The 16144-nt window shown below is 34.1% G+C and overlaps 1 protein-coding gene across 1 annotated transcript in view; it reads right to left on the bottom strand.

The window, feature by feature from the left end:
* The window catches only part of LOC144978107 (RNA polymerase-associated protein CTR9 homolog), a 44435-nt gene that overhangs the window by 12721 nt on the left and 15570 nt on the right, over nt 1-16144 (bottom strand). The window contains 9 exon segments of the mRNA XM_078923724.1: nt 713-861; nt 2336-2423; nt 5939-6124; nt 8280-8368; nt 9067-9250; nt 11237-11365; nt 11681-11770; nt 12923-13039; nt 14933-15052. Of these exon segments, the coding sequence (XP_078779850.1) occupies nt 713-861; nt 2336-2423; nt 5939-6124; nt 8280-8368; nt 9067-9250; nt 11237-11365; nt 11681-11770; nt 12923-13039; nt 14933-15052 (1152 nt within the window).

The following is a 16144-nucleotide window of genomic DNA, read 5'->3' as shown; positions in this document are numbered from 1 at the left end:
ATAAGCTACTGCTTTTACAAAACCAAGCGGCACAATTGTTTTGAGGAAGAAAAAGAGAGAAAACATAGCCATAGTGTTTTATGAACTACACTAAAGTATTAATCATAAGACGCATCATAAGACAGAGAGAGAGAGAGAGAGAGAGAGAGAGAGAGAGAGAGAGAGAGAGAGAGAGAGAGGGGAGAGAGGAGAGAGAGAAGAGAGAGAGAGAGAGAGGAGAGAGAGAGAGAGGTGAGAGAGAGAGAGAGAGAGAAAGAGATAGAAGAGAGAGAGAGAGAGAGAGAGAGAGAGAAGAGAGAGAGAGAGGAGAGAGAGAGAGAGAGAAGAGAGAAGAGAGAGAGAGAGAGAGAGAGAGAGGAGAAGAGAGAGAGAGAGAGAGAGAGAGAGAGAGAGAGAGAGAGAGAGAAGAGAGAGAGAGAGAGAGAGAGAGAGAGAGAGAGAGAGAGAGAGAGAGAGAGAGAGAGGGAGAAAGAGAGGAGAAAGAGAGAAGGAGAGAGAGAGGGAGAGAGTGAGAGAGAGGGGAGAAAGAGAAAGAGAGAGAGAGAGTGAGAGAGAGAGAGAGAGAGAGAGAGAGAGAGAGAGAGAGAGAGAGAGAGAGAGAGAGAGACCTTAGCAGATGTGAATCCTCCTAAAAATTAGATGAAATAAACAAAAGAAGGTAAAATGAAAAGCCGAGGAAAGGGAAGAGGGCAGATAACTGAAAGCCACTGACCATTTGTACTGCGGCAACGTATTGCCTTTGCTCCACGTAGATGTGGGCAATGTTGAGCCATACGTCACAGAAGTCGGCAGTGGCCTCCCTTACTTGAGCAAACACATCTCTCGACTCATTGATGCATCCCTTGTGTGCCAGAACGCAACCTGCAAAAGTGAAGTGATATAAAAATGAGCTTTTATATAGCGCAATATCCACTAAACGTGCTCAAAGCGCTTTACAAGGGATCCCTGACCAACAGCAACATTTAACACGTAGGGCGGGACATGACACATATTACACATTTTTTTGGACAGAGAATACGCTGTTAACAGCCAGGTATCATTTTACAACTGAGTACGGTGAGAGAATGTGAGTAAAGAGCCTTCTCCGAGGACTCAACAATGCGGCGAGCAAGGCTCGAACCCAGGACCTTCCCATCCGAAAGCGAGCGTCACAACACAAGACCACATATTATATGTTCTGATCATCAGACTGTAACCACCTAAAGACACACTGTGTACACACTGACAATGTGTTGATCTGTGCTGGTAGTAGTGGAACCATCGAAATGTGTGTCAGTGCTTGACATAATCAGTCGGAAGGTGAAAATTTGGGATTTGCATTTTCTTCCCCCATTTTCTGAAAGAATTTGCTCCCCAGAGCATTTTTATTTTTATTTGAAGTAAATCGGGTGATTTTTCATAAAGTTATGGTCAGATGTATTGGAAAGGTATCCAGCAACTTTTCTCAAATTTCATATTTTTTTTCAACTTGACTAGCTGTAAAAAATATTTAGAAGTGAAATTAATCTTTGATATTTCCCGAAGATGTACAAAAAGGGTTGATGTAATAATTTATGACAAGAGCTCATTTTGGATAAAAATTGACCTTCTAACTAAACTCGGCAATATTTTAGTTCAAACCTTTTCACCATCCCGACTGATTATGTCATTCACTGTAACATATATAGACAATTTCAATTAGTTTTCAGGCCAGGAACTGAATGTGACAATTCATTACTTTATCTTCAAGAATCATCATTATCCTGTTTTGAACATTCAAAGTTTAGTTTATTTCCGTTCACAAGACCAGTCAGGTCTTCTGATTCCATACAAGTCAAGTCGCTGTCCTCGAAGTTTTGTACCAACCACTGTAAATATAGCATTTGAGTTAGTTTAAGTTTAGTTTAAGTTTTAAGGGTTGTACGGCGCTTGTAACACATTAAGGTCATATCAGCGCCAGTAAAAAGGAAGAAAATGGGAAAGTAAAAAGATCTAGATTTACAATAATGCATCCAAGAAAAGGTAAGACAAAGGGGAATTGGTTCAAATAGGAAGTAGATGTAAATTCCAAGAGCACACTATCAAAGTACTTTGTTTGAGATCACCTAAAAGTCTCACCCAGACACAAGCAGAGGTCCCCACTCAAATGTTTTACAGATCATATATAATACAAAGAAAACACAACACAGTGCATAACAGAGAGATGATTTACAAGGAAAAAAATATCATCATCTCCCCATTTGAGTTAGTGATTCGCTGTCATAATTATGTCCGTCGTGTTACAAGTGGCAATTTAACGATGATTGACATGAATGTTAAAACGTTTTAAATTCTATTTTCCCTGAATCTTTCTTACCAATGCCATTAGCTGCCCAAATGTTACGAGGATCATTTCTCAACACTTGTTTATACATGGCTAACGATCTGTCTTGGTGACGTTTTTCCTTTGATTAAAATAGAAAAACCACAACAATTCGTTAATTGATAATTTAATATTTCCATAATATCATAATATATTTTTTTTAATAATAAGGGGTGGGGTATTTTTAAAAATAAATTACAAAATAAACATAACAACTTCCTAACAACTTTAAAACATCTATTTCTTCTAGTGGACAAAGTATTTCTGATATATTGGATTGTGCATGCAAACTTATAAGTAAGGTGTCTATATAAAAAATCTAGATAAAGAGAAATTTTATCTAACTAGATTTAATACAATTATATATCAAATAGTCTATACCTGGAATAGTATAAAGTTAGATAATACAAATACATGCTCTTTTACTTTTAATCGTTTCAAATGAGATTTTTTTCTGACTGATGAGATGAAAGAATATTGTTGAATACATTATTTCTGATCATTCAGTTAGAAAATGTAGACAATGAATGGTGACTTTTAAAATTATTCTTAATATTTGTTTCTACCAATGGCTTTTATTATTCCTTTTAGCCTTCCACCTATGATATGATATGATATGATATGATATGATATGATATGATATGATATGATATATGTTATGATATGATATGATATGATATATGTTATGATATGATATGATATGATATGATATGATATGATATGATATATGTCACAATATGATATGATATGATATGATATATGTCACAATATGATATGGTATGATATGATATGATTAGAAAAGTGAGTGGAGCAGGCACTTATGTTGGTAACAACAAGATATGAAGTGAATAGAAAAGTGCCAGAAGACAATAGAGAATAAAAAATTTTCGCGGCGGTGGTGGGGTTCGAACCTGCGACCTTATTGGTACGACAACTCCGCCTGGCAGGTGAGAGCGTGGCTCTACCGTGTGAGCTATCCACGAACACAAAAATATTCGTTTCAAACCCAAAGTCATTACTAGATCCCTCTCTCACCCACTTCTTGAGACCGCCGATTCGTTCGTACACCACCATCGCGAATAATTTTGACCAGCAGTTAAGCTTAATAGCCAATATTCTCAACACAAACATATAACATAGAAACGATTGAGACATTGAGTATGCTCCGGTGTATGGGGTGAATTTTTAATTCAGAAAAGTGAGTGGAGCAGGCACTTATGTTGGTAACAACAAGATATGAAGTGAATAGAAAAGTGCCAGAAGACAATAGAGAATAAAAATTTTTCGCGGCGGTGGTGGGGTTCGAACCTGCGACCTTATTGGTACGACAACTCCGCCTGGCAGGTGAGAGCGTGGCTCTACCGTGTGAGCTATCCACGAACACAAAAATATTCGTTTCAAACCCAAAGTCATTACTAGATCCCTCTCTCACCCACTTCTTGAGACCGCCGATTCGTTCGTACACCACCATCGCGAATAATTTTGACCAGCAGTTAAGCTTAATAGCCAATATTCTCAACACAAACATATAACATAGAAACGATTGGAGACATTGAGTATGCTCCGGTGTATGGGGTGAATTTTTAATTCAGAAAAGTGAGTGGAGCAGGCACTTATGTTGGTAACAACAAGATATGAAGTGAATAGAAAAGTGCCAGAAGACAATAGAGAATAAAAATTTTTATTCTCTATTGTCTTCTGGCACTTTTCTATTCACTTCATATCTTGTTGTTACCAACATAAGTGCCTGCTCCACTCACTTTTCTGAATTAAAAATTCACCCCATACACCGGAGCATACTCAATGTCTCAATCGTTTCTATGTTATATGTTTGTGTTGAGAATATTGGCTATTAAGCTTAACTGCTGGTCAAAATTATTCGCGATGGTGGTGTACGAACGAATCGGCGGTCTCAAGAAGTGGGTGAGAGAGGGATCTAGTAATGACTTTGGGTTTGAAACGAATATTTTTGTGTTCGTGGATAGCTCACACGGTAGAGCCACGCTCTCACCTGCCAGGCGGAGTTGTCGTACCAATAAGGTCGCAGGTTCGAACCCCACCACCGCCGCGAAAAATTTTTATTCTCTATTGTCTTCTGGCACTTTTCTATTCACTTCATATCTTGATATGATATGATATGATATGATATGATATGATATGATATGATATATGTCACAATATGATATGATATATGTCACAATATGATATGATATGATATGATATGATATATGTCACAATATGATATGATATGATATGATATGATATGATATGATATGATATATGTCACAATATGATATGATATGATATGATATAGCAATGACTATCCCGCACAAATCTTTGGGCCTCTTTTTCGCTTACGAAGTGCCCGAATTCGCGTCAAAATATGTGACGAAGCCGTTTCGTATATGTTATTTTAAAAAATTAATTACGACGCTGTTTATTGATGAATATGACTGAAAGTTGGCACACAGTTAGAAAAAAGGTCATTTTAGATTATGTCAAGCGACAAAACTCGTGCGATTACCAGAGGACCGTTAAAAATAGATTTTTACTCTTTGGAGTAAAATATTTCTAAAACTACCGGGCGTGGAGGTTTTGTCGCTGACAAGGTAATACATGAACATTTCTTCTTTTTGGTTGTAAAATTTCATATGAATATGACGAGTACTTTTCCCGTATTTTACAAAACACCATCCTAATTTGCTCTTCAAGTTTCACACTTATTACGCAAGATACAACCAAAGGTCGAAAAAAAATGCCGAAAAAGCATCCCATATTTTCGCGTTTTTTTCCTCTTTGCGGGTCATCCAAATAAATGACACCTTTAAAACTGTATAACTTATTTATTTATGAATGGATTTTCAAAATTCAAAAACATTTTTTACTAAGTGGAGATAGGGCTTTGATATTAGACAAAAATTTTCCTCAAAAAGAGAAAAAAACATTTTTCATAGTCATTGCTATATGATATGATATGATATGATATGATATATGTCACAATATGATATGGTATGATATGATATGATATGATATGATATGATATGATATGATATGATGTATGTCACAATATGTGATATGATATGATATAGTCACAGTATGATATGGTATGATATGATATGATAGATATGATATGATGTATGTCCATATGATATGATATGATGTATGTCACAATATATGATATGATATGATATATGTCACAGTATGATATGGTATATGATATGATATGGTATGATATGATATGATATGATATGATATGGTATGATATGATATGATATGATATGATATGATATGATATGATATGATATGATGTATGTCACAATATGATATGATATGATGTATGTCACAATATATGATATGATATGATATATGTCACAGTATGATATGGTATGATATGATATGATATGATATGATATGATATGATATGATATGATATGATGTATGTCACAATATGATATATGATATGATATGTTCTGATCTGATATGTTACAATATATATGATATGATATGATATGTTATGTTATATTATATCATATGTTACCATATGATAACGGTTGTTGAGAAATTATTGAGTGAGCATTTGAGTTAAATTAGACAAACCTTTTCCCTGTCCCTCATAGGCTGGTGCAGAGTCTGTAGCCAGACATTGCCCAGGGCTATGAGTGAGTAGGCGTCATCTTTGGTGGTCTGCCGTTGCAGGATACGCTCAAACTTCTTCTGGCCGGGACCCCATTCCTGTTTGGCAAGGTGAAGGTTACCAATGAGAGACCAGGCATCGGGGTGATCCTGAAAGCAATGCGGGAAAATGTTGGTTTGTTTGTTTTTAAGGGTTTTACGGCGCTTAGGTCATATCAACGCCAGTAAAAAGGAAGAATATTGGATAGTAAAAAAAATTCTAGATGTACAATTAAAACACCCCCAAGAAAAAGTAAGACAAAGGTTGTTTTTGTTTGTTTGTTTTTTAAGGGTTTTACGGCGCTTGCAACACATTTAGGTCATATCAGCGTCAGTAAAAAGGAAGAATATTGGATAGTAAAAAAAATTCTAGATGTACAATTATTAAATCACCCAAGAAAAAGTAAGACAAAGGGGAATTGGTTCAAATAGGGAAGAGATGTAGATTCCAAGAGCACACTATCAGTGTACTTGGTCTGAGAACACCCAAAAGTCTCACCCAGACACCAGCACAAGATCCCGCTGAGAGGAATACACTCAAATGTTTATACTCATATGCTTAAAATAAAAAATGACAGTATATAACAGAGAGATGATTTACAAGGAAAAAAATATCATCTCCAAAAACTTTAACTATACATTCGACTGTTTCCCTCCCAGCCAAAGACTCCGGCCAGGGTCAGGACAAAACAAATTAATCTCATTCCAAGACAAAGACAGAAACCAATTGGAAAACAGATATAAGGGGATAGAAGACACAGAAAGTACCTCCCTGCTCAATGGGGGGAAAAATGGAAGAAATCATTGCCTGTTTGTTTTCATGAATCATACGTAAAAAAGTAAGATGGTAGAATAGTGAAAAGACTTTTAGATCTATCTATCAAACAGCAAGGAAAATATAGATAGTATGAAGTTGACGTCACTCAGGTCTTTGTTATGCATTTTTTGCCATCCGCGTTTATGAGTAATTCTCCCTAATCTGTATTAACCAGACTATAAACGTTCAAGGTTACATAGTTTTGTGCGTTGGTCCGTTATACTTCTGGATGGCAATGTTGTGAGCTTATTAGCCAAACACTTACTATCTATACGACAAAGTGGAATAGTTTAGTTAAAAGGTGAAAAATTGTGGGTTTTAGAGCCAAAAAACATGGCATTGGGGTGCATTTGCACTCCAGAGGTGAAAATAGGGTTTACATAGATCAGACCCAAGAGTGATCTATCCCTGTAGTGAAAGCACAAGTTCAATATTGATACTGCCATCAAATCTTAGTCAATTAGGAAACACACAGATGGTTTATATTAAAAAATCATCATTTTAACCAAAGACCTGACATCAACATAAATTGAAATTGACCTTTTTTTATATACATAGTGCAATATCCACTAAATGTGCTCAAAGCGCTTTACAAGGGTCCCTGGACAACAGCAACAGTTAGGACAAGACATGACGCCTGTAAGGCCATATTATAATTTTTTCGGATAGACAACGCTGTTAACGGCCAGATACTAATTTTACACCTGAGTACAGTGAGAGAATGTGAGTAAAGAGCCTTTTCAAAGGACTCTAACTATGCGCCGAGAGAGGCTCGAACCCAGGACCTTCCGATCCGAAAGTGAGTGTCATACCACTAGACAACACATAACATTCAATGGTATGACCAGGTAATGATTTACTAAGAAAAAATATTTAAAAAGCTGATTAGTTCACTGTAATGTAGTAGAAAAGTATATATATATATCATATTAGAATATTCCCTTTACCTTTTCTGTATTGAATCACTTCTTCTTCCTGTTATTATGGTTATCTACTTCCTGGTGCCAGAATGCCTACTTCCTGTTCTCACTTCTTCTCTAATTTTCAGTCAGTCCAGTTCAGGAGCTCAATTGTGCGGCTATGTGGTCTAGTGGTATGACACTCGCTTTCGGATCGGAAGGTCCTGGGTTCGAGCCTCGTTCGACGCATAGTTGAGTCCTTGGAAAAGACTCTTTACTCACATTCTCTCACCGTACTCAGGTGTAAAATGAGTACCTGGCCGTTAACAGCGTTGTCTTTGTCCGAAAAATTGTAATATCGCCTAACAGGCGTCATGTCTCGTCCTACATGTTAAAAGTTGCTGTTGACCAGGGACCCCTTGTAAAGCGCTTTGAGCATGTTAAGTGGATATTGCGCTATATAAAAGCTCAATTTTTTTTTTTTAAAGTAACATGTCAAACTATGTCTATCTCAGTTCATTATAATCACAACATTGAGTGTATGTCAAACCTGATTAATTTGTAAGGCTTCTTTGAACCAATCAGATGCCTCGTAAATCTGTCCTCTATCTCTGGCCATGCAACCAAGTCGGAGGTAACCTAGATAGGAACAAAAACAGGCTTTTCTTTAGGGCAACCAAAGAGCAAAAGTTGACAACATAGCATACATGCCTAATTGAAAACTTAAAATTTAGTAATTTTTATGTCAATTTTTAGTAATTTTCATTATCATTATAGTAGTAGTAGTAGTAGTAGTAGTAGTTGTTATTCTTCTTCTTCTTATTATTATCATTATTATTATAATTGTAGTAATTGTCTTTCTTCTTCTTCTTATAATAAGAACTAAAAATTCGTAATTTTCCCCAAAAAAAATCGTATTTGGCCATGCAATTTGACTAAAATTCGTAAAATTACGAAAAATTCGTAAGATTCGGCATGTATGTCATAGTATAAAACTAGAAATTCGGGAGGGGGGTTATATAACAAAGAACTACAGTACAAAATATTTCTCCACAATTCAAACACTGGTTCGGATTACAGTTTTTTTGCAATTAAAATAAATTTTTTCTTTGTGTTGGTTTAAATATGGATTGTTGCTCTCAACCGTCATCTACGAATGGTCAGTTTTAAGGACCAGTGGACTATCCCTAATTATAAAAAGGTTTTCCAAGATACTTGAGAGCCATTTAAAAAATGAGAGATCCATTGATGATAGAGGTCTAATTTGAGCATGTTAGTAAATATATCGCTATATAAAAGATCAATTTTTTTCTTTTTTTAAAAAAAATATCACTTACAGTCCACATAATTGGGATGGTCTCCGAGAATTATTCTGTAGTATTTGTCAGCTTTGTCAAACTCGTGGAGTGCTTCGTACAACCTGGCCAGATTGTAAGTCGTTGTGACCGAGATGGCACTGTAGTAATTCTCGTCATGTTGGGCGTCTGATTTTGAACGTTCCAGAGATGCTTCATAGTATTTCTAAGAGTTGAATTGAAAAAAAAAAACAACAACAATATCTTGATTTTTTTTTTAAAATGCAATGACGATGACGATGATGAAGACAATGACAACGAAATGATGATAATACCATGGAATTAAAAAACATTTGACTGAAAACCAAAAATGCAATAGACAATTGCTAGTGACATCTATATATATATATATATATATATATATATATATATATATATATATATATATATATATATATATATATATTATATATATATATATATATATATATATATATATATATGTATATATACAATATATATACTATATATACAATTATATACATATGACCCCCAACTACCCATTGTGTTACCTGTGAGAGCACCTTACACTGACACTTTTAAGAAAATTCACAGAGATTTGTAAATCTTATTGCTGTCTTTAGTCAATACCGCTTTATATTAATTTATGTCTTAGATTTAATTTAAGCATGGAAATAATTAAATTCATTCACATACCAAATCATTGATAGGATTATTATCATTGATAGTAAAATAGTATTGATGAATGAATGATGATGATGATGATAAAGATAATATTTTTCCATATAACAACAGGCCCTCAACATAATCAGCGGGTAATTCCCAATTAAGAAATATCAGAGGTCCCATGGCTGTCTTATAAATATTTGACAGTGTATTACAGACCTGCCAAATTGAAAACTTCAAATTTAGTCATTTTAATGTCAATTTTTTAGTAATTTGACAAGGAAATTCGTAATTTCTAAAATTGTGTATGAACAACCACAAAATTATTATTATTATTATTATTATTATTATTATTATTATTATTATTATTATTATTATTATTATTATTATTATTATTATTATTATTATTATCATCATTATTATAGTAGTCGTAATAGTAGTAGTAGTAGTAGTAGTAGTAGTAGTAGTAGTAGTAGTAGTAGTAGTAGTAGTAGTAGTAGTAGTAGTATGTTGTTGTTGTGTTGTTCTTCTTCTTCTTCTTTTCATTATTATTATTATTATTATTATTATTATTATTATTATTATTATTATTATTATTATTATTATTATTTATTATTATTATTATTATTATTATTATATCTAGTGACTCTGCACTGCTGTTTCGTCTTCGTCTTATTTCCAAATTTCGGCAGTTTGAGCAAGGTCAGTGACTGGATGTCAAAACAATTCTGGCCCCTATCAATGTGTCCTTTGGATCATGTATTTTACATGTGTTATCTTACTCCATTCAGGTGTGAATGAGTACCTAACTGCTACAAGCAGTGGTGGATATTACAAGAGTGCTAGTGAAAAAAAAAACCCAAAAAAACAACAACAAAAACAAAAAACCAGAAGCCTAACAGGAAACTTGTACTTTAGATAATGAAAATTTGTTTCCACTTGACCTGCTGGAGGAATAAGTGAAGCACATTGTGCATGGTGAATCCTTGAACATGTCCTTTATATAAATGTTTATAACTATTTCATTTCATATTTATACAAGTACAAGTTTGACAATGTCTGGACAACAGATCTGCCAACCCTTCATATTCCAAAAGTGGAATCAGAACGTCAGAAAATCGGAATTGGAGACCAAAAAATAGGAATTTCTTAACAATGGATAATTCTGTATCAAAATGACCACCATCTTTGCCACCAAACACATAAAGACAGCATTCGGACATATCTAGAAAAACTACATATCACATATATTAGGTAATGGAATGGGGAGGGGGGAAAGGAATGAAATTAATATTCCTACTCATCTCCCTTTTGGCAAACATTTTTTAAAGTTCACCTTTTAAACCCCCCCCCCCCCCCCCCCCCTCCATTATTTTCTTCTTACCATTATCATCATTTTGAAAATAGGAACTTAAGAGACAATGGCGGAAGAGTGGAAAAGGAAAAAGGAAAATAGGAATGACTCCGCCCAAAGTGGTAGAAGGGTTGGCAGGTATGTGGACTAATAGAACGAAACACGACTTACTCGAGAATCTTCAAAGTTTCCCAGGCGAAAATGGAGAGCTGCCACATTGTTGAGGATTTCTGGTGGAATGTCGGCTTCCACTTTGTCTGTCAATATCCGTGTTGCTGTCCCATACGCTGACAATGCACCCTGTGGCAAACAAGATCACAGGATTTAGAAGATTTACACATTTGAAAACTAAGTGAATTCAACAATCTGTCCATGTGCATAAATAGATTAACTGATAGTACGGCTATGTGGTCTAGTGGTATGACACTTGCTTTCAGACCAGAAGGTCCTGGGTTCGAGTCACGCTCGGAGCACATTTCAGTCCTTGGAAATGACTGTTTACTCACATTCTCCCACCGTACTCACTTCAAACAAAATACAAAACAAGGCAAGGATAAAGACGAAAAAAGAAAAAAATTGAAAGTAAAAAATAATGGACTTAGTTTCAACTCTCACCTGTACATCAGTTTGTTCCAGTATCTGTGCCAATTCTATCCAAGCTTCAACGTCGTCTGGAAATTGCTCCGTGACTTTCTTCATGTGTTGCTAAAAGTTGAAAATAGACCACAAAAAAAAAAAAAAAAAAAAAAAAAAGACAGTGTTTTTTTATGTATTACACTTATTGATGTCGTAATGGTGGTGGTGGTGGCAGTCATAATTGAAGTTCAATAGAAATAATAGTGTCGATGATAAATGGTAGTTACTGCCTAAGTGCCAGCTGATTGGGGAGTTAGGAAAATGGGCATACAGATATAATTGTCACTCTCGTGAAATGCACCAAAAATACATTTTTTTTAAAAACCATAAAATTCCATACTTCACATAATCAATGTCTGGCCTTTACATTCATTGTAGATTTATTCGGTATGAGCTTTATTTGGTTTACAAAAGCAATCATACAGATTAAGTTTGTGATTTTTTCCTAAGCTACCAAAATACACATTTCCATGAAATTTTTTCAGCCGCACCTTAACCCTCTCCTTTCCACCTATAGGAAAATCGTCACATTCATTACGATGTAACCGACAATATTCTCATTCTGATTTCTCTCGTACATCACAATTTTTTTTTAATTTCTTTGACAACAGCCAGAAATACTAAACACTGTGTTGTAGAGCTCACTTGTTACTTTTTTCAAACAAAGATTCATATTTTCATGTCACTTTTAGACCAACTATTAGAGAACCCCACAATTTCAAAAGATGATGTTTTCATGTGAGATAGATTTTTTGGCTCCTATTTTCGTCTGTTTCACTAAACTTTATTTTCATCTTTGTTAGTATATTGGGGGTGAAATGGCCGAGTGATTAAGGCATTGCACTGTGACCCAGAAGGTCCTGGGTTCGAGCCCCGCTTCAGGCACTTTCGTTTTTTTTCCATGAGCAAGATTATTAACCCCCAATTTGCTCACTTGGACAACATGGGTGATTCCTGTTGACATCAGACATCTTGTTTAATGGCATAATTTTTTGTTTTTCTGTTAGTATAGATAGTATGCGCTTAGCTAAGAAGCTCATAACATTGCCACCCAGAAGTATAACGGACCAGAACACAAAACTGTGTGTATCTATGAACGTTTATAGTCGAGTTAATACACTTCAGTGAGCATTACTCATAAACGCAGATGGCAAAATACAATAACAAAGACCTGAGTGACGTCATCTTCGAACTATCTATACTACTTCAACATCCACAAACCTTGGCAACATCCCTTTTTTCCTGATCTGGGTGGTTGGCATAAAGTGACCCGAGGATTTTCATGGTTTCATAATTTCCAGGCTGAATCTTCAACACTTTTTCAAAACACTGGGATGCCTTTAGAAAAAAAATCACAAAAAAGAATTAAAAGTTATCAAAGTGATTTTGATGAAATCTTTCATTTGCAGTGCAGAAGGAGCTAGCCAGCACCGTCAAAGGCATATGATATGAAAATGATAGGTTAAAGATTAAATTCTATACAAGGTATCTCAAGCAAATTTTGAAGTTAAAAAAAATAAAACGAAGTCCATTAACACCACTTAAACATTTTATAAATTGTCATGTCTTTCCAATCCGAACACCTCCGTTCCCAGCATTTCGGCCGGAGACAAAAGGGTTTTATGGCACTTGCAACACATTAAGGCATACAATGCCAAATTGAAAACTTAAAATTTAGTAATTTTTATGTCAATTTTTAGTAATTTGACAAGGAAATTCGTAATTTCTGAAATTGTATATTATTGTGTACAAACCATTACAATATTATTATTATTATTATTATTATTATTATTATTATTATTATTATAGTAGTAGGAGTAGTCTTCTTCTTCTTCTTCTTCTTCTTATTATTATTATTATTATTACTATTAATATTATTATTATTATTATTATTACTATTAATATTATTATTATTATTATTATTTTATATTATTATTATTATTATTATTATTATTATTATTATCATTATTATTATTATCATTATTATTATTATTATTATTATTATTATTATTATTATTATTATTATTATTATTATTATTATAGTAGTAGGAGTAGTCTTATTATTATTATTATATTATTATTATTATTATTATTATTATTATTATTATTATTTATTATTATATTATTATTATTATATTATTATTATTATTATATTATTATTATTATTATTATTATTATTATATTATTATTATTATTATTATTATTATTATTATTATTATTATTATATTATTATTATTATTATTATTATTATTATTATTATTTTATTATTATTATTATTATTATTATTATTATTATTATTATTAAAGTATTACTAAAAATTAAAAATTCGTAATTTTCCCCCAAAAAAATTCGTATTTGGCCATGAAATTTGACTAAAATTCGTAAAATTACGAAAATTTCGCAAGATTTGGCAGGTATGTTAAGGTCATAGCAGTGCACTAAATGGAATAGTAAAAAGTTCTAGAATTACAAGTAAAGCATCCAAGAAAAGGAAAGACAAAGGGGAATTGGTTCAAATAGGAAACAGATGTAGATTCCAAGAGCATACTATCAGTGTACTTAGTTGCAGCAATTTGATTGAGACAAGAACCAAATGGCAGGTCTGTACAGATTTTGGTAAGCACAGGCAACCTTGATGCAAGCCGACATCTTATTCAGATTGGATTAACTTTCACTCTTTTGTTCTCAACATTTGTAAAAGTCAAAGAAATTAGCCTTGATGAGAGACAATAAGCTCTAACTAAACCCACTGGTCACAATACACAGTTGTCAATCCCAAAATAAAGGATACCCTCATTGTTTACCTGTTGTCAAGACTATGTCCAGCCCCCCCTCACCTCCTATTTAATGGTCACTAATGACCTCACAAACCCATAATGCAAAGCCCTGTCCTCTTTTGTCTCAAATAAGATAGTGACACACTTCTGTAGCATTAAGCCCAGCCCACTCTTTATTCTTCAACCTGTCAATATTTCACCGATGATAAAATTTAATCATGAGATATTGTTTGTTTGATTTTTGAAAAATTTGCCACTTTTTGAGGTCAAAAATTTGTTGCAATTAACCAGTGACTTTTATATAGAATCTTACTTCTGTTTCTTGGGAAATGTTGCGATTATCTGGAGTGAACTGTATTTGATGACTATGGCAGATGAAAATAAACAGATCTGTTTACAATTTTTTTAAAATCAACTTAATTGGCAACATTTACGTAATAGCAATATGACTTACATTTTCATTATCTCCTCTGAAAATATACATCTGGCCCAACCCAAAAAAGGGCAAAACAAAGTTGGCAGGAGCAAACTGAGTAGACTGGTAGTAGTACTGAAATGCCTGGTCATAGTCCTCCTGAAATGCAACAACCAGAATAAGATTATTTCATGTACTGAAATGCCTGGTCATAGTCCTCCTGAAATGCAACAACCAGAATAAGATTATGTCATGTACTGAAATGCCAGGTCATAGATTATTTCATGTACTGGAATGCCTGGTCATAGTCTTCCTGAAATGCAACAACCAGAATAAGATTATTTCATGTACTGAAATGCCTGGTCATAGTCTTCCTGAAATGCAACAACTAGAATAAGATTATTTCATGTCAACCCCATTCCTTCAAAAAGTGGAATCAGACAGAAAAATAAATATTTGTGACAAAAATTGGGATTTGGATCTATAACTTACAATGTCACATGATTACAACAATACAATTCAACCATAACATTTTGTAAATCAACATTTAGTTTAACCAGAATCCTAATAGTAATGATAGAAGTACATTTATATAGGTCCTTTCACCTAAGTCTCAAGGTGATTTTGCATTAAGTTTTAAGACATGACATCCTTCCTTGAAAATGATTTTATACAGGGCATTGTGCAAAAAACGAGCTTTTATATAGCGCAAAATCCACTAAACGTGCTCAAAGCGCTTTACAAGGGGTCCTTGGTCAACAGCAACATTTAACATGTAGGACGGGACATAACGCCTATTAGGCGATATGACAATTTTTCGGACAAAGACAACGCTGTTAACGGTCAGGTACTCATTTTACACCCGTGTAAGGTGAGAGAATGTGAGTAAAGAGCCTTTTCCAAGGACTCAACTATGCGCCGAGCGCGAGGTTCAAACCCAGGAACTTCCAATCCGAAAGCGAGTGTCATACCATAAGATCAAGACCACATAGGCATTACGTATGGTACAAGAGGGAGACCAGGAAGAAGATGGTCACAAGACATCAGCGAATGAATGAATAAGCCAATGACTGAATGTGGTTGGATGGCGTAGGACAGAAGCTTGTGTCAGTTGTGGAGGCCACGTCCAGGAGGGATAGGCCACGATGATGATAAAGATTAAAATATATATAGATAATAATAATAATAATAATATTTATTGTCCAAATAGGCAATTATTGTTAGGTTACAGCTCTTGCAATAGGCGAAAAA

The sequence above is a fragment of the Berghia stephanieae genome, chromosome 8 (genome assembly GCF_034508935.2).
Source record: "Berghia stephanieae isolate SIO BIC M18660-M18661 chromosome 8, UCSD_Bste_1.3, whole genome shotgun sequence".
Taxonomy (NCBI): domain Eukaryota; kingdom Metazoa; phylum Mollusca; class Gastropoda; order Nudibranchia; family Aeolidiidae; genus Berghia; species Berghia stephanieae.
The sequence above is the reverse complement of the archived record's forward strand: the minus strand, read 5'-3'. Positions and strand labels throughout refer to the sequence as shown.